At 46.0% G+C, this 27,068-nt stretch overlaps 1 protein-coding gene and 1 long non-coding RNA gene across 3 annotated transcripts in view; one reads left to right on the forward strand and one right to left on the reverse strand.

Annotated features, from left to right (window-relative positions):
- Positions 1–13,291: 13,291 nt before the first annotated feature.
- LBX1 (ladybird homeobox 1) lies at positions 13,292–17,319 on the reverse strand. The gene is made up of 2 exons (XM_069239550.1): positions 16,344–17,319; positions 13,292–14,646 (listed from the first exon to the last, which is right to left on the reverse strand). Exons 1-2 carry the CDS (start codon positions 16,666–16,668, stop codon positions 14,162–14,164), a joined length of 810 nt encoding a protein of 269 aa, XP_069095651.1. The 5' UTR covers positions 16,669–17,319; the 3' UTR covers positions 13,292–14,161.
- The window catches only part of LOC138300322 (uncharacterized), a 150,876-nt gene continuing 141,080 nt past the window's right edge, over positions 17,273–27,068 (forward strand). The window contains exon 1 of one of the 2 annotated variants that reach the window (XR_011204909.1): positions 17,273–17,511. This is a non-coding gene — a long non-coding RNA (uncharacterized lncRNA). The remainder of the gene's footprint in view (positions 17,512–27,068) is intronic. The other variant, XR_011204908.1, reaches the window with a different exon arrangement.

Here is a 27,068-nt window from a genome sequence, read left to right on the forward strand (position 1 = left end):
ATCATCTGTAACTCTTTTTTAATTTTCTGTGATTTAAAAGCATTGAGAAACATCATTTTGTTATCATCTCCAATATTAAGTTGACAAGGACTTTCATTTAAGAGTTAAATACCTTAGAGCTTCAATTCTTCACCTCTCTGTCTCACCATGAGTCATAAATCTGACACCAGCACTGCTCATTATCAGGCCCTGCTATCTGCAGCCTGGTGATAATACATAAAATAAACACAGCCTTCCATTAACTTCTAAAGGCAAAATGTGACCCTGTGTTTTTTTTAAAATGAACTCAAGGCTGTGAGCTGTGGCTCCTCCATAATAGTGGAGGAGCGTCGCACCCCCCCCCCCCCAACTCAATAAGGCAGTGACAAATAATTATTTGTCACTGTCTGACTGAGCCATGGGAGTCTAGGATGGGGCGGGGTCGTGGCAGGGAGGAGGAGCGGTGGGCACTTGTAAGTGCGCATGTCAGTTTGGACGGCTGTTTTAGGCAGACCAAACTGACATGTGCACTTACATTTCTCCAACCCAGCTGTATTACACAGCTGGGCTGGAAAAAATGGCACAGGCTCCCTGTGCCTGAGTGAGCGTCAAACCAGACCGCTGAGGCCAATCCTGGCACTGCGCTCATGCTTGGTATAGCCTGTGCTTTGTCCCCCCAGTGCCGGGAAGAGAGGAGTGTCACAGAGGCAGCCAGGAGTTCAGGCAGGCATGTTTTTTGTATTTTTTATTATTATTATTATTATTATATTTAACCCCCAACGGACTGTACTCCCCCCACCCTACCCCACCACCCTGATTGACAGCAGCCGCCACTGCTCTGAAGGTGTCAATGAGCTATTGGTAGCTCATGCTTTACTGGTTGGAGACACCAGGTTTATATCATCTCCAAAAAACCAGCCCAACCCTGGCCTTGACCAAGAGTAGGTGATAATTGTTTTGACTGCTCCTCCCACCTTCAGGATTTGCTTTCTTTAACCCTTTCCGTGAGGCATGCACACCCTCCCTGTTGTGGGCCATGAGAATTGGCCGACACCAGGGAGGGCTTTTAAAAATCTTATGGTACTTTGAACCGGAGAATTTATTTTTTATTTAAAAACCCCTGGGGGACACAGAAGAGCTTCAGTGTCCCCCTCCCTCACCCCCACCCGTACCCCCACCTGCCCATCTGTGACATCACAATTGGTTTTCCTATCGGAGCAGGAAGCAGCAGGTAATGCTGCTTTCTACTCCGTTGGGGAAAACTGGCCTTAAAAGGCCTGCCCAGCTTTCAGGGAGGCCTTGTTTAAATGGGGAGATTATCCTCTTTCAAATGAGGCCTTCCTGAAAGGGTTTCCTGGATGTGGATTGTGGCTGCGATCCACGGCCAGGAAACCCCACTAGACGCCAGGGATTACATTGCGGGGGTTAGCCCTCGTGTAAATAGGCCATCCACCACCCCCCCTCCCAACCCGGGGGCATTATTTAAAAAAATTATATATATGCAGTTTAGCCCTGAAGGGGCACGATCGCCACCCAGAGGTGAAAAGTATCAAAAAAAAATTAAAAAAGGAATTTACAGGGGGTCACCTGTGAGCAGGGCTGATTTCCCGCCCCCGCGGGGCAATTATTTTGTTTTTATAGATGTGTGGTTTCCCTGGGGTCTGCAATCGGCTGCCAGGGACCCACACACACATATAAAAGTTATCTAATTTCATATACAGAAGGGAAAGAGAGACACTCTTTTCCTATATATATGTATATGTATAGGTTATATAGCTTTTAGGTAGCAATAAAAATGTCAAGATAACTTTTGTGATTATGTTCCTGCTAGAGAAAGAGATTGGACTTTTGTCTAGTGGCAGGTTTGATGCCATAAGGTAGCTCAGAAGGTTTATATGCGTGATGCAGATCTGTATTTTTATTTAAATAGCTAATGCAAGGAAAAATAGTGTTTTTATTCAATGTTTCACTTTGCAGGGTATTCTGGTTAAAAACACTTTGGGGAATCTACACAAGCCACACCTTTTGTGGACTTCCTTGGGTGTCTAGTTTTCAGAAATGTCTGTGTTTGGTAGGATTCCGTAAGTGGTTCCAGATCCCATGAATAACTAGTACGCTCTCCTCAGTTATCATTATCACCACAGTACATTTTGGGCCCTTCACTGTTGCAGGCACTTGGCCTACTCACACAAGTGAGGTACCATTCTTAGCGGGAGACTTGGAGAAATGCTGGGTGGAAGGAAGTTTGTGGCTTCCCTCAGATTCCAGAACTTTGCATTGCTGAAATATGAGGAAAATTTGTTTTTTTAGACAAATTTTGAGGTTTGCAGAGGATTTTGGGTGAAAGAACCTGGTGAGAGCCTTACAAGTCACCCCATCCTGGATTCCCTTAGGTGTCAAGTTTTTAAAAAGTATAGGTTTCCTTAGGTGCCGGCTGAACTAGAGGCCACAATCCACAGCTAGGCAGTTTGCCAAGTCAGTTTTCAGTGGTAGAATGTAAGGTGTCCACATTTCATTTTGGGGTGTTTCCTGTCGTGGGCACTAAGCCTACCAACACAAGTGAGGTACCATTTTTATCACGAGACTTGGAGGAACACAGACTAGAAGAACAAGTTTTATTGCCAATTGTCTTTCTCTACATTCGTGCCTTCCAAATGTAAGACAGTGTGTAAGAAATAAGTCATTTTGAGAAATGCCCTATAATTCACATGCTAGGATGGGTACCCTCGAATTTAGATATATGCAAATAACCACTGCTTATAAACTCCATCTCTTGTACCCATTTTGGAAACAAATATAGTTTTCCTTGATACCTATTTTTCACTCTTTATATTTTACCAGGTGACTTGCTGTATACACTGCATACAATGAAAACCCATTGCAAGGTGCAGCTTATTTATTGGCTCTGGGTACCTTGTTTTCTTGATAGACCTACAAGCCCTATATATCTGTGCAACCAGAAGGGGCCAGCAGATGTAATAGTATATTGCTTTCAAACATATGCCATAGCTGGAAACTGTTACAGAAGAAAACGTAGACGGAAATGGCTGTTTTTTTCACCTCAATTTCAATATTATTTTTTATTTCAACTGTTACTTTCTTAGCAAAACCTTGAAGGATCCACACAAATGACCCCTTACTGAATTCAGAAATGTGTCTACTTTTCAGAAATGTCTAGCTGTCTAGGATCTACCATTGATTTCACACCCATTTCTGTCACTAACTGGAAGAAGGCTGAAAGCACAAAATTTTTTTAAAAAGGGGTATGTCCCAGTAAATTGTTAAAACTGTGTTGAAAAATGTAGTTTTCTGATTCAAGTCTGCCTGTTCCTGAAAGCTGGGAAGCAGATGATTTTAACACTGCAACCCATTCGTTGATCCCATTTTCAGGGGTAAAAACAGATGCTTTTTTTAGCAGTGCTATTTTTCCCAAAACAAAAAACAAAAAATGTAGCTGTATTTTGGCTAATTTGCCAGTCTTCTCCATGGGAACCCTCTAGGTACCTTTAGAATCCCCAAGATGTTGGTAAAAATATATGCAAATTTGGTATGGATAGCTTATGTGGACAAAAAGAATATTGGGCCTAAGCGCAAACTTCCCCATATAGCCAAAAAAGGGCTCAGCACTGGGTGGGGCACTGCGCGGGGGAAGGGCGGGAACAGGTAAGGGGTTAAGAGCTTTCCAAGTTCTGCTCCCATTCAGGAAAGTACTAAAAACTTGGCACAATTGTTCAGATATTCTTCATGCTATTTTTTCTAGGACTCTAGCACCAGGATACCTTTGAGGTCACAGTTGTGCTTTATAAATATGCATTAATTCGTTAATGCCCAATGTCAGCACAATGTCCATAACATGTTCATCTCAAGAAGTTTCTGAACAGATGTGCGCAAGTTGCTCATGCTGGGTAAAGTTCTACCGTCAAGGTAAGTATAGGGTAATCGTGTTCAGGTTTTTTTTTGCTGTAGATGACAGTTAAATGTTGCACTGTACTTAAAATGGGAAACTACTTTTAAACCACTAGCAGAAAAAGTTGATCTGTTCCCCTCCCACCACTCCCTACTCAGTGATCTGCTATAAGTCTAAAATCAGAAACCTGATCTGGAGCTGTCCAGAGTCGACCAAATATCGTGCAGATTCTCAAGCTGTGCCAAAATCACTAGCAAATCAAAAATTCAAAATCTTTTTATCTCTCAATATGTCAACTGAAACAACTACAGGCGCAACTATGGATTCTGGGCCTACACATGCATTGGATTACATGTGCATAGCGCTTTATACTATGTGCACACAGGGTTGTGGATACTCAGCTGAAGAACACGCACAAGAAGCTCTTCGCATTGGGATGGCCTCTATCTGCGATCAGCAATTTGCTCAAGATTTATATGTTTATTTATGGTCTACACGATGCACATTACGAGACCCTCAATACTTGGAAATGATTTTCAGGTCTGTTTTGACTTTAACTCTTGCAGTCTCCTTTTTAAGGTGCCACTTCCTGTCTCTGAGCCCAAATGCCCTTTCTAGCCTTAGAGCCACCGCTGTGGGAGAGGAGGGGGAAAGCAGGTTTGCAGTATGTGGTGAGCTAGTAACTAGAGTTACAGGGGGTGCCAGGCTGCCGCCTAAGGTGGAGCAGCAAGGCCTGTATGGGCGGAGTGCCAGCCTGTAGTGACATCCAGTAGAGGTTGAAATGGATAATTGGGGAATTCTTTCTACTGACTAGTGTCTGAAAGTGCTGCACATTTCGTTCTAGCACACAACTATCAAAGTTAAATGTAGAAAAAAAAAGAATAGCCTCTCAATAGGTGGAAAGCGTCATTCTGTTTATTTAAAGAAAACATAGAAAACAGGGAGACCAAGGATCTGATGTAGAGGTTGGCGGGGGGGACACCGCTCACGAAGGTAAGGAATCTCCCTTCCACCGTATTGCACTTGTAGTAAGGCAGGGGCTATTCCCCACCTCTGTGAAGAGTGTCCTTCCGCCACCTTCTAATTCAGGCCCTACGTCTGTGTGTGGTTGGGGCAGTGAACCTTCCGCGCTCAGACGTACCTCCCTACAATCACTGCGAGGCAGTTGTGTAGCTGTGACTTATCACACGCAGCTGTGTGTCTTGTGTGCGCACACACTTTCCTCGCAACGTTTCTTCTGTTTTTTGTTGCGAATGTGGTCACTGGGACAGGTTGCACTTTCTTGCGCGATGTTTCTTTAGTTCATATGGCTTCTGTAGGTTTTGGGTAAATAGAAGGGTTTGGGATATGTTGAGAGATGAGGCAGTTGTTATCCTGCCTTTAACATTGATTGTTTATAGCGACATTCGTTATTAAATGCGCAGTGTCTTTGTATTTAACGAGCCCTTGGTGAACTACGGTTTCCTTTTTAGGTAGACTTGACAAAGTTCACAACGGCGGCCCTAGTAACATGCGAAGTATAGTGACCAAGGGCGCATTACAGGCTCCTGCAATAAGGGGGGGGGGGGGGGGGGGGAGGTGCAACACCTTTTGTGGTGAGGCCCAATCTTTCAAGGGTGTGTGGGGGGCTCATTCTGCTGAAAGCATATGAATATTTGTGAATCAGTGACTATTTGGGGGAACCCCTAAAATATTCACGGGGGGTGAGAGGGTGCTTATTTTGCGTCTCGCCAGTGACCTGAGCGGCTCGTCTTTGGTACCCCTGAGGATGGCCGCCTGCTGCCAGCCATACCTTCCAATGAGTGGCACGCGAGAGGAGAGCCCACGAGGGGCCGGGCACACGAAAAAAAGACAGTGGACAGACTAAGGCAAAGTGCATTCTTCGAAGTAAGTTTGGGAATCTGAGGAGAAGTGAAGGAGAACGAGAGAGACAGAATGACAGGAAGCATCAAAAGACAAAACTTAGGAGAACAGAGAAGTGTTTGGTTCTGATAAGAAGGTGGCAAGGTTTAACAGGCCGCTTTTAATTTCCTCGTTGTAGTTATGTCAGTCTATACAATTGGGGCTTTGTCGTGCTTGTGTTTTATACGTATGTTGAAGACCACTGCCTCACCTAAATGCATGAACCTGAACAACTTAAACAGGTTTTTTTTCCTTGTAGAAATCATAATTGACGGGTGGCGCGTGGTAAAATGTGGCGACAACTCGGTGCTATCTTGGCAAGCTGTATGTCCAACCTTGCAAATCCCCACACCTCAGCCGCCGTCCACAAAAGGAGCCGGGTGCACCCTCCATGCGTGAATGTAATGAGCAGTGCATCCTGCCTGTGTGTGAGACAGGTGTGCGTCCAGGATGTGACGGGTTAAATCCAGGGGCTGGCTCAGGGAGCGCCCCCTCCTCAAGCAGCCCAAGAATCTGAATTATAAGGAGAAGCCCGCTCCTTTCAGCAGGGACTCATGCATCAAACTTCAATTTTCCGGACGATTGAATTAGTGATTTTTTTTTCTCCTGGACTAAAATACACTTAAGTCTTTGGGATTAATTACCACGTTCTGGTCCTTCAGACTGTAGTATTAGTTATCGTTGCCACGTTTGACATCCTCCCTGACACCTCATAAAAAGGAGCGGGATTCCACCCGTGGACCCTGCATCATCCCCGCTGCAGAGTGTGGAGTGACTGGCGCTCTCCGGGTCCTTCTACGGGCCGGGCATCAGACAGGTGCCTGCCAGAGCGTGGGCATCGCAGGAGGCATCGGCGTCTGCCTCTTTACATTAAAACAGAAATCAGAGAGCACCTGGGTATAATAGCATGGACCTCAGAAACCCTGCAAGCAACACGAATGTTAAAACCGGATATGATGTCAAACACGTGGAGCATAGTGAACTGAAAGAGCACAAAGAATGTGAATATGACAAAGAACAGAATATTGCTATTTCACAAGCCACATAGAACACGGATAAACTATATAATCCCATAGAACCGGTCTCAGACAAAAACAGCGTCCTAAACATACAGTTAATAAGTGGGACCTACGTAACGTAAAAACGGTATATAACATAAGGTACAAAAAAAAAAAGGCAATTGAAAATCCTGCCTTAAAAGTAAATATGGCATGAAAGTTATGAACACGCGTGTGACGTAGACCGCATCGGACGATGTAAAAACAGAGTGCATGGTACCTGAATATGAGTTTCGTACATACACCATGGATATGGTATTACCCGCATAACACATGGATAAGCGGAAAAGCACCAATTACGTGTGACACAAACCACATTGCGCCTCGTTAGACCTACGCCCAATGGAACGTTGGTATGTCATACACGACGTGAGAAAATACAAATCACAAAATATTAATTGAACTTAAGTATGACATGAATAGCATACAAAACGGATGTGACATAGCCCACATAGAGATGAGAGAGGCTGCATTTATGGAACGTAGATATGGCTTTGACCACATAGATATGACATATACCACATATCACGTGAATAACAAAATACACATACGTGGACAGGACATTGGCTGCATAGGTTGTAGATGTCAGAAAAAAAACAATAGGGAAGATATGACACTTTAAGAGCACTTAGAGTGCTGACACATCAATCACAAATAAAGCATAAATCACAGAACACGCGTCTTATATAAACCCCATAGAACATGGATAAAAGATGCATCTGATAGGACGTATAGGACGCAAACAACTTCGAAAACACAGTAGATATATAGCTCCTACCCATGCCACATGGAATATGGATATGACATAAACTGTGTGTGAAATGGAAGTCGTAACACCTATATTGAACATTGTGACAAAAATCACTTATAACACGGGTGTGACGTAGACCACGTCAAACCACGAGAACTGAGAAATGGAATTAACAAGTAAGAGTTAAATAAAACTTCTTCCAACAAAATTAATTTGTCGGTCTGCTTATGGCCGGTGTTGGGGGGAGGGCCTGCTGGTGGTCTCCGAGTTCTATGACTTTAACCACATAGACCATGAATGTGGCATAAACCACATAGTATGCAGATAACAGAAAGAGTGATGGTTTTGCCGCATAAACTAAATAGACAATGGATTCGACATAAACTGCTTGGGACAGAAATGGGGCATTTACCATAGAGAACGGGGGCAGCATGAACCACGTAGAAAGCAGAAAATGTGCAAGAAACGTGTGTGAATTAAACGCATCGAACACTTATAGGCGATAAACCACATCGAGCGTGAGTTACAGATAAAGAACGTGGATATTAAATAAATTGAACAGTAGCCATGTAAAAACCGCTTACAATGGCGATCATAGATAGAGTACTTAGAACATATTTATTAAATAACTCAGATAGTTCGTGGATATGACATAAGCCAGCGAGAACATGTATGACGAGGTCATCATATAAACTAAACAGAGCACGATCATAACATAAACTACAACGAAAATGGATATGAACTAACAACAGAGAACCACACCAGAAACGCATCACACAATAAATGATGACAACAACACAGATATAATCGATATCCCAAAAAACACGCAGATTGGTAACAGCTACGTCGCTTTCGACCTTGACTTCTACAAAAAACCCATAATAATCGATGTAAAATAAACCACCCGGAGTACCGAAATCAGCAGTAATGTAAAGGAAAGCACCAGTATTAAAACGATTAACAGAAAAGGGCTATTCGCCACGCCCACATGAAGACACCAAGGCCGTGGTTATGGCATGGGAACCAGTTCAGCAATAACTAAATGGCTGTCATAGCACCAGCTATTAACAGGATAAAGGACGATGTGTTATAATAGATATCAGACCTGTCAGGTGCCCCAGGTTCAAGCAGCAGGGCATCCCTCCAGGAGGGACCGTTTGCAGAAGGTGGTGGGGCCGGAAACAAGTCAGAGATAGGGGTTATGTCCCGGGTGGAATACACCTGTCTGGAAAGCTCGGGATATAACCTCCAGCAGCACAGAACATTTGGTAATTACTGCACATCACTCGCGAGGTAGACCAGTGTTTCTTGGGGTGTTTGAGAAGGTGTTGCTGCTGGCCGCGTGAGGGGTCTCCGAGGGGTCCTGCCGGACTCAAACACTTGGCCTTCACCGAAAGTACGTGATGTGGTGGCAGGGGGTCCTCGCACCACAAAGGTGCCACCGGGGGATCTGTGCGGAGGCTGGCACGGTGGGTGAGGCGTGGCCGCAGAGGGGGCATGAGAGAGTGGGTACACGTCAGGCACTGGGCCCAGGAGACGCGCAGCCTCTGCCGGTAGTCACGTGGCCGGGACGGTACAGGGTAAACCCCAGCAGTAAGGGCCCAGCAGACGATGCTGCTGAGGCTGGTCCGGCGGGCACTTGGCACGTGGGTCCAGGGAGCTCGGGGGCAGTAGTCGCTGCAAACTCGAGAGTGGCCTTGTGTGCTGCTGGCAGGGTGGCAGCAGGATGAGACGAGGGGCAGCGAGCCCTAAAACGGCTAATAAGCTCAAAATAAGATTTGTGTGTGTGGAGTACAGAAAATGCGTGTACCCAGTATTGTGCCCCTAATATTCTTTAAATAAATAGTGCCAACACCTTCAGTCCTCAATTCTCTCGCACAATCCACTGAACTTTCTCTACTACACACCACCGTCCATACCTGCAAGCACATGACACTGAGCTAGGGTGACCAGACGTCCCGGATTTCCCCGGACTGTCCCGGTTTTTAGAGGACTGTCCGGTGTCCCGGCGCTTCAATTTCAAACAAATGTCCCGGTTTTTGGGACAAAGGTCAAATCATTACATAAATGTTCCGGTTTTTGGGACAAAGGTCAGATTATCTAGGGAAGGATAAGTTAAAGACGCCTACAAAGTATGAAATAATTAAAGTCATTTATCTGTTACTGTCAGGCAACACAGTCTCCTGTCTGCTCCCAGCAGAGAGAGGTTGGTGGGGGGTTGGGTCGGGGGTGCAGGGTGGGAGGTCAAGCCATATGTATAGTCTTGTAAATGTGTGTGTGTGTATATGTATATATATATATATATATATATATATATATATATATATACATATATATATGTATATTTATATACACACATATAAATATAATTTAAAACTGGATATTCCAGATATAAAATTGAGGGTAAAGTCGTTTATCCTTCTTTTATGTATGATGTGTCCCAGTTTTTGGTCCTCAAAATCTGGTCACCCTACACTAAGGCCCATATTTATACTTTTTTAGCGCCTCGTTTGCGTCATTTTTTGACGCAAAAGTGATGCAAACTTGCAAAATACAATTGTATTTTGTAAATTTGCTCCGTTTTGCATTAAAAAAGTGGTGCATACGCGGCGCTAAAAAAGTATAAATATGGGCCTAAAAGTGATAAAGGGTTCCTGCTCTATGAGCTCACAAGCAGGAGAGTCACAGCACTAGAAAGAAGAATGGACGGTTCAAGGAAGAGTGACACAACCCGGAGCAAGAGGCCAGCCCATCACAATTTAATACATCTTTCCCACATCTAAAAACCTCTGAGAAAATCCACGTTTTCAGCATGTCTGTGTTGCTTAGGATATCCATCTGCGTGCTAAATGAAGGTGTTGGTTACAACTGTGTTTTTCAAGTGCTCTTGTCAGAAACATGCCAACAACGATCCACCCACGTGTCACAAGCAAACTTTGACAAGGATGCGAAGATCGTGATGTAGGCTACGAAAAGTCCCCCTTTCCAAGTTCATGTGTTAGTAGCAAGCTACAGCAATGATCATGTTGCATGTGTCCGCTGACACCCCTGCGCCCCGGTGTCACTGCACCTGCTGCTCCATTGGTTACGCCCACGAGAATTCGGATATGACTGGATTGGTCCTAAGCTCATGAGTGTGCGGGATAGTCCTGGGAGAGCTCGGATGCTGTGTTCAAAGGTGTATGATGGTGCCCAAGAGGGAGTGCTCGGGCCTGTCCTGAGGTTATGCAGGCTCGCGCTCTCCAGAGTGGCAAACACCAGGACCACTTATGACTGAATAGTGCCTTGTTGATATAGCTCCCTCTGCTACGTCCCAAGGCTCTGCTATAGCTGGAGACACAGTCTGAAGTGGGGGAGGGGGGTTGTCTGGGGGTCGCTTCCCCAATTACAGGGCTCTCGGTGTTATATCCAGTTCCGTAACAGAACGGCTTCCCGGTTGCATGAAGTTCTTTTCGCGCAGCAAGCGTGCGCAAACAGGCACACCAGCACGCACGAATATTATAAAAGTTGATTTGAGAGAGGGAATTATTTCGTCCTGGAATGCTGGGTGTTAAACTTTGTGTTCTTTGCGTTCACTCCCAGGGTTATGGAGTGGTGGGAGGCAGGGACCAGTTCTCTGTTGAGTCGTGTTTGCGCTTGCAGGAAGGGAGGGCTAATTTTCCAAAACACCAGATTGGCGAGCCTGGGCGTATCTCTTCGTCGTCATATATCTCGGTTCTGTTATCGAAAGCGCCTAGAAGCTGCTAAATTTACTTGGTGTAGATGGACTTCAATGTGTACCTGATGGCGCGGTACTCATGTGGGTTCACTGCTGCCACCAGATGAGTATAGCCCTGTGGCAGGTGCGTTAACATACTGCGCTCGGTTATTGCGTCACCCGGTCAGCGGATATACCCTAATGCTCTTGCTTTAAAGTATACGTTTGGAACAACAAACACGTAAGTAGCGATGCCAATCCTGGGAATAAGAGGCAGTGTGAAACTGGACCGGATGTGCGCTGAGAGGCATCTTTAGTGCCTCCCCGGCAACAGATGATCCTGGAAGGAAAGCGCTGATTCCAGCATTGTTGCCCTCTGGGAGCAGTGGGTATTTCTCTGCCCCTGCTGCCACGTGTGCCCAACTTCCCCGGGTTCACCGCGCCACCTTTCCTCCCCATCTCTCTGTTTGCACACTGGGCACAAAGGCGCTCCCCCAAATTAACTCCGGCCTTTTCTCCCCTTTGTGCCGCGCTGCCTTTTGACCATCTTGAAGTGTGGTGTTTTCAGCCTCATTAAACGCACCGGAGACAAAGGGACCAAAAGGCAGCGGCGAGAAGAGAAAGGAGGCCGAAAACAAAACAAATAAAGGTCCTTAACGAGGCCCTCGGAGTAAATGTCACCGGCTCGGAGACGTTTACGAGGGCGCTGCTTAGCATAAAAACACTTAGGGGCAAGATTGAGAGCCTGCGGGGGAGACCTGGACAGGAGTCAAACACATCTTTTTTCCACCCAAAAAGAGGAGACAAGCGCCCTTCCCTAAGAGGGCGAGGGCCGCCCATTGTAATTCATAGACTTGTTCCGAGTGGCAGGAGAATGGGGCCGGATAAAGGAGGCCTCACGGCCGGGCCCAGATGCCCCGCGCGCGGGGAGCGGGGCGCCGCCTCCCCGGGCATTGTCAGGCCGAGTTAAACAGTCAATGGGCGGCCTGAACCCGATCCATCACCGTGGCGGGCCGCCGTGGGGGCCATGCGGAAAGCATATGGCCTCCAAACGGTGGGCCTGCGCGCTCGGCGGAGGGCCACGCTTGTCCCAGCACTGCCGCCGGCAGGGGGGCGGCCGAGGCCCATTGTGGCCTGTCACCCCGGGGAGGAGGCCTCATTTGTCCCCACTTTTCACGCTTTACGCTGAAAAAAAAATCCGCGCGCCCCCCCCCTTTTTTCCAAAAGACGCGGAGATTTATACAGCCCTCGGAGAAACTGGCCCAAAACTGGCTGTTTTTCTCTTTCTTTGCAGGCATCCACTTTGTTGTGTTTTTTTTTTTTTTTGTCAGCCGCTCTCTGTCTGTCTCCCACTCAAACCAGATTGGGTTTTTCTCACATAAATTTGGCAGAGAATGGGAAAACACACGTCGATGGGTCAAAAAGGCAGGACACGCTTTAAAAGGGGAAAACAAGTTATAAAAGGCAATATATGTCACATTGTGCAAAAGGTCTTTTTGTTTTGTTTTGTCCTAGCTTGCACAGTGTGGCATGGGAAAAAGAACTAAAAATATGCTCTATGGTTTTTGGAAACCAACTTTTATGGGAAAATGCACCAAAATATGCCAACATGGCTGAGAACGTGTTTTTTTGTACCACTTTGTGGTGGTTTAGGGATGCATTGAAGAATTTCATTGCTGGGCAAACCGTCCCATTTCTGACAGTGCATGCATTTCCTTTCACAACGACACAAAGAATAGATTGCTGACCATGCCTGAAAATGTAAAATATATTATCGAAACCCCTTAACTCCCCAAGCCACCTAAACACATTATCTGCATTCCTTTTGAGAAACCCACTCGTGAAATCACCAGTAAAGATGTTTACATCGTACATGATGGAACATGTGCTACGCGTGTTACGCACCTAACGTGTAGCGAAAACATTTTTGCACATACAGTTTTACACATTAAAAAAATCTTTGTACTACCGAAAAAACGACATTAAAATTATGTTACAAAAGGATAATAATTTTATTGAAAAGAGCTCTCTGTACAGTTTGTATAAGTAAATAAAACCGCCAGTGTCCCTGGCAAGTTAACTTAAATAACATGATTTCTTCATTATTTTCTGTAATTTTTACAGTTGAAACAAACATTTTCTGTACACATTTTGTTATTCATAGCATACAATTTAAATATATTCGGATGTGACGCTTACATCATGCAAAAAGTCTAAAAAGTGTATAAAATAATTGTCATTTTTGCTTATCTCTCAGCCGCCTTCATAAGAAAAAATATGAAAGTTTGTTCTCAATAAAGCAGAGGAATAGAAATGGCAAACGCAGACATTTGGAAGGAGCGAGGCAGGAGGTGACGATGAATTTAAACATATAGAAACTAGAAGGTAAAGTATACAATTTAACTTACACGTGAATATATGTCCCCTCCATATTTGAGAAGGTAAAAATAAAAAAGCGACCCGTGCACTTTTAAAAACATGCAATAAAAAAATACATTTTAAATGTAGTCTAAATTAAAAGCCAAAAATCATATCTCGATATATCTGTGGCCTGTACTTTTTTCTGTGCTTCATACAAATTAATATTGTTTTTTTTTTTTAAATGGAAACTCAAAGAAAAAAATATATATATTATTTCGAAATGTCTGTCCGTTTTACAAGAAGCCGTACACAATTGCACCATTCCAAAAATGTGAACTACCTGATGCGGCAGCCGTGGGTTAGTTTGTGTCTTTTTCCCGTATTGCTTATTGCTATATTGAGAGGGGTCTGCCTCGGTGTCAGCCTCAGAGGTCCTGTCAGACACCGTCCCTGCCGGCCGCCAATTGTCACGTTTTGCAGTTTTTGTACAAAGCGCTTGGAAGGGCTCAGTCGTCGACGTCGATCTCGACGTCGTCATCGTCGTCGTCGGTGCAGTCCTTGCTGCTGCAGGGCGGGGAGGAGGGCGAGAGCTGGAGGTGGGCGCCGGCATCCAGGTGGGCCAGCAGGGCCGGCGAGCCGCAGCGGGACTTGCCCCGGCCGCTGCCGGCGTCCGACTGCTGATCCAGCTCCGAGATGGAGATGATGCTCTCCACCGACGACGGGCTCATCTTCTTGGTGGACTCCACGTCGGCCTTCATCTCCTCCAGGTCGCGCTTCAGCTTGGCGCGCCGGTTCTGGAACCAGGTGATGACCTGCGCGTTGGTCAGGCCCAGCTGCTGGGCGATCTGGTCGCGGTCGGCCGGCGACAGGTACTTTTGGTACAGGAAGCGCTTCTCCAACTCGTAGATCTGGTGGTTGGTGAAGGCGGTGCGGGACTTCCGCCTCTTCTTGGGGGTCTGCCTCTGGCCGAAGATGGTCATGCCGTCCCTTCCTGCGGGGCACAGGGGGACATGGTTAGAGATGCTGTGCGCGGTGGTGGCACGGGCCGACGCTGCCCGACGCCCACACACAATAACACAATCTGTGATTCAGGGCGCAAGGCCATGCACTAACGCCAAAGGAGAGATGTACACCCTTCACTGACACACGCACGTACACACAATAACACAATCTGTGCTGCAAACAGTGTGTTAGGACATGCAATACTCCTAAAGGAGAGATACACACACACAAATAACAGCATCTGTGCTGCAAACAGAGTATAAGGCCATGCAATTACACCACAGGAAAGGTACAAACACACACGCAAACTAACAGAATACATGCTGCAAACCGGGTATAAGGCCATGCAATATACCAAATGAAAGATGTACACACTGTGCCACACACCCTATAACAGAATATATGCAGCAAACTGGCTGTAAGGCCATGCAAAATTAACACCAAAGGAGAGATGTACACACTGCCCTGACACACACACACAGTAACAGCACCCATGTGGGAAACAGAGTGTAGGACTATACAGTAACACCAAATGAGAAGTGTGCACACAGCCCTGCCAGACGCGCGCGCACACACACAGTAACAACACTCAAGCTGCAAGCAGAGTGCAAGGCCATGCAATAACACCATAAGAGAGATGTACCGACTGCACTGCCAGGCGCACACACTCAATAACAGCATCATTGCTGCAAACAATGTAGGACCCTACGATAAACCTAAATGTCAGGTGTGCACACTGGACTGCCAGACGCACACACACGTACAATAACAGCATCCATGCTGCAAACACAGTAGAAAGCTTTGCAATAGCACCAAAAAGACGATATACACACAGCAACCGCTACTGATTGCACAGGAGGCTAGAGTAGCAAGTTAGACTACATAAACCAGGCTGGAAAGCGAGTGACACTGCACTGCTGGGTTGTAAATATCGGTTGAATCCACCAAACACAAACAACCACTTCCTAGACCACACGGAATCATCTGCAATGTTCTAAAAACAGCTCTTTGTACAAGTTCAAAATCACCTTGATTCCCTGACAGGATCCAACAGAAACTAAGTGTCAATTGCAGCAGGAGGACTGCAGAGTTTTTTTTATCTCGAAGTACGTGTGACATATTAAAATGATAAATCACGGTTACCAACTGTGTTTAGTCAAGATAGTATTGCAAAAATACAACTATACCCACAAACAAGAGAAAAAACAAACACATCGGAAGGTTACAGGTAAAAACGTACACCAGATCTAAAGAGTTGTACTTTTTCTCCAAAAACTAGGCACTCACAGTGACGACTAAGGAGGGATGCTCCGTGTCGGCTCAAGACCCAGCTAAATTACTGGCCAGACCGAGTGAACGGCACCTAAGGAAATCTACCTCTATTCCTAACAGTGACCTGGAAAAAATGCTAGACAACCCAAAACTCAACATACTTTTCAAAATTGCAATTCAAGTTTGAAAACCCTCTTCATATGATGCAGAGTAGCTAAAATCTTTACAATTTGTTCCTCTAATACTGGAAGCGCTGACAGTGTTTTTGCCCTTAAAATGCTGCCACACAATATCCCTCTCTCCACAGCCCCCTGAACTAGGTGCCAGCATCCATCCTGCTGTACTCGGCCCCCAGGGGCACCAGGCCCCCCGCCCCGGGAGGTGGGCGAGGAGAAGCGAGCAGGTCCTACCTACCTTCAGCCGCCTGCAGCACGCTGACCTCCAGCCCCTTGAAGGTCTTGCTGGCCAGCTCCTCCAGGGCGCAGAGGGGGGACGTCTGCGAGAGCAGCGCGCGGCCGGACAGGGCGAGGCCCGCGGGCGGGGGCTTCTCGACGCCCAGGAGGTGCGCCGCCGTCCCGCACAGGCCGTAGCTCCGCCGCACAGACGGCTTGCTCAGGATGTCCTCGATGCTGAACGGCGTCAGGGGTTTGTTGGAGTTGGCCGGGGGTGGCAGGTGGTCCAGTGGGCTCCGCCGCCTCTCCTCCACCATGGAGGACTTGGACTCGTCCTTGGAAGTCATGTTCGACACTCACTGTCCGTGCACTGCCAGCAAAAACAGATATATATATATGTATATATATAAAATAAAAAGCAAGCAATCCCCTTCTTGCAGTGTGAGAGCCCTCGCGCCACCAGAAAAGTTCTCTCCGCTCCTCGGAGAGGACCCTCCCAGCCTCCTTCTCAAAGCAGGTCCCGAGGCCACTCGGCCAGGTTACAGATTTGTTCTAAGAAGTGGGTGGGTTTGCCATGGAGGAGTCAGAAATGCCGCCAGCCCAGCGCCCACGAGGACTTCTCGCCGCACTCCAGTGCCAGATCCCCTCTTTCAGGATGCAGAACGTCCCTGGGTCGCCTCTTGTTCGTTTCCCCCCGTTCTTGTTCTTTGCCAAAAAGGCTGGAGCAAGCCAGGGGAGCGCTGATCCTTAGACTGGGGGAACGGCAAAGAGACGGGGTAATTGACTATTGCTAACAAGTTATTGTTGATTGGAAGGTAATCAATTATCTCCAATGGCAGTTTGGCCCTCGCCCCTTCTCCCTCTCCCGCCCTCTCTCTCTCTCCTCCACTCTCTGGCTGGCCAATGCAGGCGTCTGCAACTTGGAGCTCCATTAATTAGAAGGCAGGACAGGGAGGTGGAGCCCGCGTGAATTATAATGCCTAATGCACTTGTCACTTTCTCCCCCATTATTTGTTTGCCACAGATATATTTTTAAATTGCATTACTTCCGGGCTTTATTGCATCAAGGCGAATAGAGCACCGACGAAAAAACGCGCACCTCTCCTCTTTTTTTTATTTCTTGTTTATCTCGATTGTTATTTTTAAATTCGTTTGCCCTGTGTGTTTTTTCAGGGGGCGACAGCTACCAGGTAAGATTATTATTATTATTACTAATACTATTATTATTATTATTTAGTAATTTTTCCTAAAAATGTTATTTTTCGCGTTTACTGCTATTTGTCGATTGTTTTTGCAAACACGCCGTGAACTTGTGCAGATCTGCCTTTTAACGGCGAGGGGAGTTCTCAGCTCTTCGTTCTTTAGATATAGCGAGACCCCTCAGGATTTATTAAAAGGCGATTCAAGGTGGGTGCAGAGAGAAGGGGTGTTAACGGAGGCTTTACTCGAGACGTTTGAAAGCGTTATTTAGCCGGATTTCCTTTATAATCTTGCCCGGCTGGTCCAGAGGGCGCGCTGCTTCCAGGCTGACGAATTCATCATTTCCACCAATACCCGCAGGACGGGGAGCCAGGTAGAAAGCAAACCCTAAACTCAGACCCCCTTCTGTCGTTGCTGTTAAACTCCTCTCTGCTGTCACCCGCGGGCGAGAGGCCGCCGAGGGTATATTCCACCCACCTATAAATGCCCGATGCAGCTAAGTTGTTCGAGAGTCGCTGGGAGGTCACAGAGCTACTGGCGGGGTTTGCGCGTGTTCTTTGGACCCGGCGCCGGGCTCTGGGGAAGCAGAGGGCTGTGTGGAAGGATCTCTTGCGCAGTTAACATCAGCTCCCACTTGCATAGATTCCACTTGGTGACGAGAAGGGGCTGCGGCGCCACAAACAATTGTACGTTGTTTATTCACTTGGCCAATTCTCACTTTTTCCATAGAAGGTGCTGCTCCGCACCGAGCCTCCCAGAACGAGCATATTCATGTGAAATACACTTGTTTTCATAGGCGTTGTTTACATTTTTTTTTTCTGTAAACATTTCGCATATAAAATATATCTCAATTATAATCCGTTACTGTGCTGTTTTCACAAGTGCTGCTGGAATATAAACAGCCAGTGGGCGGTAAATAAATGCGCCCACATTGTATCGGTGCACTGGCCGGTGCGCATGTTTATTTAGTGTAACCGCATGCTTCTGGGTTGCTAAATACACAAATATCACATCTACTTAAAAGTGCATCCTTTCCCTGGCTTTTGGTTTGTACGTCATGGTGTGAAGGAGAGGTGTGTAGTCCTTGCTCCGATCTGGCACTAAAAGATGTGCTGTCAGTCCAACCCGGCCAGAGCGCGTGTACCCTTCACTGGCCGGCCTCACTTAACATTTCCTGAGTAAATGTCCAGCAGCAGCGGCCGGTCCTGTCTCAGAGGGGTTGCTGCTACCGATTTTATTATATGGAGCCTCTCTCAATATATATATCTTGTCTGGTCCAGCTTCCAAACACCCGCCGGTGAGTGATGGTGCGTGTGAGCGCGCGTGCGTGCGCGTGCAGAAGGCTCAGACAGCATCTCTGCTGGAATCAAGTGACACCTGGAAGGGGGGGGGGGGGGGGGGTGACTCTTGAGTCGACACCTGCACCTCTGCTTCCCTCCCCATCTCGCACTTGAGGCCGGGCTGCTTCTACAGCAGCTTTCAGGCTGCAGTTGCCAACAACACACAAAGAGACACATGGCTCCTGGTCTTAAAGCGCCCTCGGCGGTTTTTGCGTCTTGTCCACTGACCTGCCGCGGACCTCAACGACCCCCGCCTTTTGTAACGGGTTGTAAATTGCATTGGGTTCGGCAAACTCCCCTTCACTTTGCAGGTGTTTGATGTTTCATTCTGAAATAAAAACTATCACTGGCATGCATTACTTTATTTCAAATCTGAAAGGGAGTGCTTGTTTTTCCGTGGTGTTGTGTGTGTTGTATTTGTGCGGGTGTTTCTTCAGACTGCCACCTATGTAATAGAGTCCTAAAATGTCTATTGAGGGTTTCTTGTGCAAATGCTACCAGAGCCCCGATAGGGTACAATGGGACCTTGTTATACGTCGCCTCATTATACAGTTTATCTTTTGTATGCCTATTTAGGTGTAGTTACCTTGAGATATGGCATTTGTTTCAAAGAGTAAAATATTCATGTGAAATAGTAAGTGAAATACTGCACAACACCATTTGTGGGAAAAGGACGATACAAGTAAATATGTAGTTGAGTTTGTAGAAATATGAGAAAAAAAATACATTTGCGGTGTTAAAAACGGATCCCGTCTGTGGAAGGGAGAGATTTCTGAAGGTGTTCTCTGAACGGGGCTTCTACCAAGGAGGACGGGTGCAGGACAAGAATATTCAGAATTTACTTTTATGAACAGAATCTTGATTCACCAAAGGACAACAGGAAAGCTCTTCAGTAGCTTTGCGGTTGTATTTATGATGAAGTAAACAATATTTCACAGGATCCCAAGAATGCTTTACATATTTCTCGTGCACCTGTGATGTATTTCGCATTTTTCATAGAGACCCGCAAGATATCGTTTTTTTTTAAATATCACTGCATTTTGTGTAATAAAAGCTTCCAAGTGTGTAATATGCAGAGGATACCCAATGGCCGACCATGTAATATGGTCTCGTATCACCATAAAGGAATATGGTGACCCGATGACCACCTGGCTGAGGGGTTTGGAAATGTCACCACAACCCAGAGATGGCAATATACCACCAGGTTACACAATACATATACATGCTGTGCAATTTTTATATTACTTGTTTGTTATTGGAGCAGTTGGCTTGAGAACGGTACTTATAGATACACACCATAACGAGTCTGTGATTCTTTACGGTGTGCAATCATACATCTTTATTGATATCCGGGAGCCTAGTTGTGTTTCTTATCGGAGACCATTGGCGTAATACGTTTCCCCTACTGCCTATCACCAAAGTTATGTAGTTTTTGTCTTACCTATATATAGCACCCAGTGCTGAGTATTTGGAACCAAAGAGGTGCACCAATATTACGTTACTTACTCGCACATTTCCTTTTATTTATCTCTGTGTTCTTTTCAAACAGGAAAGGGCGAATTGAAAACAGTAATTGACATATTAGATTGCACTGTCTGTAGAAAAAAGACTAGAGAAATAGTTGACTGTGTAGTTAAGAATGTCGAGTTTTGGGAACAGTACCTACGTGTGTTAAAGTTATTGCCAGAAGAAGAGGGAGGTCGTTGAAGCTGTTTGCTCATCAGTGCAGGTAACAGCAGGCATTGAGTGGAGTTAGAATGTTGTGTTTTGATTATGTTTCATAAATAAAATAACGAATGAACAGTGGACAGTGATAAGACTAAACATTGGTTTGCTCCTATCATTATGGTTTGGAAGCCATGTTTTTCACATGAACCTGTGAAATATTCTCCATATTTCCTGGGTCCCTGTAAAATATGGGTTTTTATGCCACTGCGTTGTGTCCACTGGAATCATCCAAACACACACCAGGCAGTGACCAATAAATGCGAAATATAAGCGCAAGTGTGCTAATGCACATAAACTGGCACACGTCTTCATATAATGCGCTGATAATAGTCCCTGCCATTCCTGTAGTGCAGCAAACCTAACTTGGAATGTCACTGCTTACTGAAGCTCAACTTCTGTTTCAAGCAATTTGCAAAAAAAACCCACATAGACACAGTTTCAAAACCACCACCTTCTGGTGTGATGTTGTTTGTAACTTTAGCACATGAAAACCGCACCACACAAGGCACTTGCACCGGTCAACAGAGAGTAATATGCTGTTTCTAACCACTATTGAGGGACGAGCACCCCGACCCTGCTGAGGCTTCCACTCTCGCGAGCCACTGAAAATAGTTAATAAAGAGCATATTATACTCAGTGGTGTAACACAGGCCCCTGCAGTCAGGGCTGCATCAGAGACGTTTCAAGGAGAGGGCAAAGTGGGCAGTTGCCTATGGTCCCACCTTCCAAGGGATCCCATCGAAAAGTGGACTTTTTATCTGACCTCTGTTTACCCCATTTTGTTTTCTAAACCTCTCTGCCTACCTTTAGGGATTTTTGGCATCCCCGGCACGGCATATTTCAAGAAAGTTTAACACGTGATTTAATTTTGTTGGCGTCATGTGGGCTTGAATTAGCCAGAAATTGCTAATTCAATTCAAAGTTGTTTCTGAACAGGTGCCCCCACAGTATGTGCTGCCCGGGGCCCCACAATCCTTAAAATAACTCTGTGTTGCACACATTTCAGAGTCTCCCGTGCATCGTAAAGCCTATGATTTCTGTGAGGTGTGGGTGCCCGAGGAGGCCCTCGCCACATTCTGCAAGGGGTGACCATCAATTTACGTTGCGACACATATTACACCCGGTACTTCTGCACACCGTCTGGGTGCGCGCTTTATCAGTAAGGTTCAAGCGTGTGTGGTAATTGATAAAACCAGGCTGCGCCAGCTATGTCCATCCAACCCCTTCCCCTCACTTTAAAGCTGCTCGGTGCATCGCCCTCTGAACAGATCTCTGCGCTCAGTGCAGCAGCGGAAGGCTCTGAGAGTGAAATCTAAGGAAGGCTGTGCCCGGAAGAGCCACGGGGTGTAAATGATGCAGCTACAAATGACACGTAGAGCCCCCCACGTGGCTGCCCTCTAGCATAAGACCAAGTCCTGCTCCTGGTTCTCCGGACACCGATCCGCCGTCGCCAATGAATTTCCTGCCACCGCCTCTAAGACTTCCCTCTCCAGGTGGAGTTAAGAGCGCAGATCACCTTCTGATGTTGACTGTCGTGCGGCGGAAGTGACGTATAGCGTGCAGTTCGTGTAATTGAATGGACGTGTTCTCTTCTGTGCTTATATATCTGGTGTTTCACCCCGGTGGTGCGCCGCCTGTTGTCCAAAGCGAGACCTCGTGTTTGCCGATCGATATTTCATGACCAAAAGTCGGAAAATTTATATTTACAGTATTGTGTAGACCGATGAAGCCTTTAAGGAAAACAGTAAAATTCCACAAGTGCGACGAGGGTACAGTAAGTGACTGAAAATCTGCACTTAATATTTATTTAAGTGATGTGGCACCACATTGACCTGCACTGAAGTGACTGTAATACTGGACTGGAATGCACCGAGATTACTGTGGCAGCAGCAACAGAATGCAGTGAAGGAACAGAGGTACCACTGTACTTAAGTACATTAAGTAACTGTGGCACTATACTGAAATACGGTGGAATAGCTGTGGCAGTCCAGCAGAAGGCAGTGAAGTAACCCTGACATCAGTGCACTAATGTAACCATTACAGGACACACCAATGCAGTGAAGTGACCGTGGTGCCACACCCAAATGCAGTGAAGTGACCGTGGTGCCACACCCAAATGCAGTGAAGTGACCGTGGTGCCACACTCAAATGCAGTGAAGTGACCGTGGTGCCACACCCAAATGCAGTGAAGTGACCGTGGTGCCACAATCAAATGCAGTGAAGTGACCGTGGTGCCACACTCAAATGCAGTGAAGTGACCGTGGTGCCACACTCAAATGCAGTGAAGTGACCGTGGTGCCACACTCAAATGCAGTGAAGTGACCGTGGTGCCACACCCAAATGCAGTGAAGTGACCGTGGTGCCACAATCAAATGCAGTGAAGTGACCGTGGTGCCACACTCAAATGCAGTGAAGTGACCGTGGTGCCACACTCAAATGCAGTGAAGTGACCGTGGTGCCACACTCAAATGCAGTGAAGTGACCGTGGTGCCACACCCAAATGCAGTGAAGTGACCGTGGTGCCACAATCAAATGCAGTGAAGTGACTGTGGTGCCACACTCAAATGCAGTGAAGTGACCGTGGTGCCACACCCAAATGCAATGAAGTGACCGTGGTGCCACACTCAAATGCAGTGAAGTGACCGTGGTGCCACACTCAAATGCAGTGAAGTGACCGTGGTGCCACACTCAAATGCAGTGAAGTGACCGTGGTGCCACACCCAAATGCAGTGAAGTGACCGTGGTGCCACACTCTAATGCAAAGAGGTGACCGTGGTACCACACCCAAATGCAGTGAAGTGACCGTGGTGCCACACTCAAATGCAGAGAAGTGACGGTGGTGCCACACTCAAATGCAGTGAAGAAATGTGGCCTGGCGCTGCACTCTAAAGCTGTGACATCACATTTACATACAGCGAGGTGATCATAGCAACATGCAGAAATGCAGTGCAGTAACGTTGGCACCACACTTCCATGTTGAAAAGTAACTGAGACAGGGCACCACATTGAAGTTCAGAGAAGTGAAGTTGGTACTAACACTACAATGCAACAAAGTAACTGTGACACCACACTCAGTTGCACTGAAGTGAACGACAGTGCTTTAAAATGTAGAACCAAACTATGAGAAGACCTCAAACGCACAGAAGAGGATGTGACACCGCCTGTCAGTGAGGTGGAGGTATTGTACACCTCTCCAAAATGTCCCAGAGTGACCGTGACACCGTTCTTAAATCCAATGAAGTGACTGTAACAACCCACCGAATTGTGGTCAAGGGGTTAAGACCCCACAGTCAAGTACAGGGGCAGTACCCCGACAACACACTGTAACCCAAAGAAGCCAGTACACCACAACCATCTAATGCAATTCAATCACCCTGGCACTGACGCAAGTGATACCACACTCCAAGGTAGTTCAGCTTATTAACAATTTGAATGTATCTTAAAACTTATTTTTTTTACATTCTTATGGTTTTAAGTAACTAAACAATACATCTTTACTACTACTACTACAGTCCAATATAGTAATGTGGCACCACATTCAGTGGTAGTGAAGTGACTGTGACACACCATTGGCAGGCAGTAGTGTGACTGTGAAGCAATACCCACACATTCAGGTGGGTTCTGCCTGCAGATGTTTGTTTACATTAAACATATCAGCTAAGGCCACAGATTGGAACTACATCACGTCTCAATAGTAATGAAGTTCATATTTTAGAATTACAGTCTCTGTAATGCGAAGAATGATTGGTTTAGGCAGGATAGATCACCATGGAGGCAGAATTCAAATCTAAAACAACTTCTTGGTGATTTATGCAATCTCATGTAATAATATAATCAGCTTATCGTTTTTGCAATATATCATCCCTTCCACATCTTTGCGATCTAAATATATTGACTCCTATGTAAGTGAGTTTATCCAAAAATATAATTGTTTGTCTTTTGTAACTGTTTCATTTAATTAGTAACCGTTACATTTTCTAAAAACCGCTGTAATGTGGCCATCAATATTAATAATAAGGATGAAATTGAATTGCAGACTGAATTGTTAATGCCAAGCACACTGGACAGACCCCTCTGAGATTCCACAATTGAGTGAAAACTGGAATGGTATTTCTCCCCAAAAATCAAGCCACAAATGTATTTTCAGATAGGAGCCTCCTCATAAAAAATGTTCTGCATCATATGTGTGGAGGTGCACCTTTTCCCAGTGCAAATCTTAAAGCATCGCCGAAGGGACCATTCCATAAAGGATTTCATAGACCCATTTGAAACTAAAGTGCACCAAAAAGTTGTGCGTTAGACTTCCACGTCCTGAGTTACTGAAGCATGATTAGTGACGTTTTCACTGCAAAAAGTACAATGAAACAGACGAAAAGCTTGGAAGATTTTCCACAATCGAAAAGTTCGAGTCAGGGTAAGAAAAGGGACCGTACCAGGAAAGATGGCTATGTAAACTGTTGTGAACGCCCTTAAGTTATTAGGGTCGAGCCCGCGCTAGCATGCACTTGTGCATGCGTATCGCTTGCGAGATGCTGTAGTAGTTAGAAAAGAGCTCAGAGCCCCGTCCATGTCATGTGAGTGTGTTTCATTGGTTCATGGGCTTGCCTTTTAAAATCTGCCTGCTTTCATTAGTGAAAGGCATGCATACGTCATGCCTTTTCTGGTGGTTAGACCTCCTCAAGCGCAGCAAACAAGTACTGGAAACATACGAGGCTTGCTGTTTTCCGTCCAGTTTGTGGACTACTTTTTATCTTTTTTCGCAGCACGATCTAACTTGGCAAAAGTCGAGCACTTTGCATGACATTGGCCCGGAGACCGTTTCTATTTCCATTTAAAGTTTTTTGCAGCGCAATCACGCTAGTTTTTTTTCTCCATTTAATGAGACAAGAAAAAGTACGGTTCGGAGTTTACAACTGCTAATAGCTCTAACTAGGAGAAATGCGAGACCCTTTGCATTGAAAATGCTAGTTACCTTTGTGGGTAATCACAATCATTTTGCAAGTAGTTTCCCGGTATAGAAATATATCCAACGAATCAGAGACAAAAGTGAGTGCCTTACCAGGCGTCGTAAGGTAAGGGAACACCTGGATATGTGATGGGCTTTAGGGTAAGGAGATACTCAGTGGTGAAATATGTATTCCCTGCACAGAAAACATTTCTTCACAAATGTACTTTCTGCATAGTTTGCTCACGGGGTTAACCACAAAGTACAAATTCACAATGATTATATTTTGCTCAATAAGCCAGTGACGTAACAGAAAATGATGAGGGCTGCTCTGCAGAATTTGATGAGGGGTCCTGAGTCTTTCATATTTCACAAATACTCATCGACCTTGGACTGAACGTGGGCCACCATGGAAGAGTTGGGGGCCCCCTAGCGCTGCAGGTGCTGCTGGGACCTGCGTTGCACCTTTGCACCAACCTACTCTCACTGTCTCTCCCCTGTGAGAATCTCTCTCAGGAGTGGAGTAGCACATAGTGATGGGGTCTTCCTGTAGGATATGAACAGGAGCACCCAAGTGTCCCATATGTCACAGATATTCATTGGACTTAGGCTAAATGGAGGCCCCCCAGTGATAGGTTTAGGGCCCCCAAAAAAGGGCAGTCCCCTAGCGCCACAGGGGCTGCAGGGGCCTCTGTCATGACTCTACAGTAAGGGGTACGCTTGGGAATATATGGCAGCTCTAGATTTACAGGAGTACTTCTGATAACTTTTGTTAATGTAAAAAAAGTCACAAATTTAAGTGAGTGGATTGCATTTTTTGTAGTCCTGCTTTGTCAATTAGATTTCATATCTTTGTCTTACTGCATCATCCACTTGTACATTACACCTTGAGAGTATGGCCAGTGATTATTCTCCTTCTTGCAGTGCCCGGACACTTCCCCATGATCACCGGAGACCGCGCCACACTTGTTCAGGTTATATTCAACATAAGTAACCACACATCTAATCACCCACGATGATCAGCACTTGGATTTTCAGCCAACATTTACTATTTGTCGGCAACAGTTGCATGGGCTGGCCAAGACTGCAGCCACCCATGTCTGTGGGCACACCCTTCTATGTATCATTAAAGTAGGAGCTCATTTGTCTGCTTCAGAACTATCTGGTATTTGGGCTGCCCTAATTGCCCATTGGTTTGCGCTGATGCACAACCTGTTACTTTTACCCATCTGAGTCCCACCAAAGTACCCAAGTAATTTATTCATTTGTTTTGTAAGGTTTCAATATCCCACCTTCAAGACACGTTGTGGCGCTGTGTTTAGTAAGTAAAGTAGCAGTCACCCATTTTGTGTCTCCAACTTTGACTCAGCCTCTTCAATGGATCAATCAATCAAATACATTTCTTAAGCGCACTACTCACCCAGTAGGGTCTCAAGGCGCTGGAGGGGAGGATGTTACTGCTTGAAAAGCCACGTTTTGAGGTGCTTTCTGAAGGTTAGGAGGTCCTGGGTCTTGCATAAGTTGGTGGAGAGGG

The sequence above is a fragment of the Pleurodeles waltl genome, chromosome 6, assembly GCF_031143425.1.
Source record: "Pleurodeles waltl isolate 20211129_DDA chromosome 6, aPleWal1.hap1.20221129, whole genome shotgun sequence".
Taxonomy (NCBI): domain Eukaryota; kingdom Metazoa; phylum Chordata; class Amphibia; order Caudata; family Salamandridae; genus Pleurodeles; species Pleurodeles waltl.

Coding starts and splice junctions, on each gene's coding strand:
- LBX1 (XM_069239550.1), bottom strand. CDS start 16,668: ATGACTTCCAAGGACGAGTCCAAGTCCTCCATGGTGGAGGAGAGGCGG. Junction 14,647..16,343: donor CGTGCTGCAGGCGGCTGAAG/GTAGGTAGGACC, acceptor TGTGCCCCGCAG/GAAGGGACGGCATGACCATC.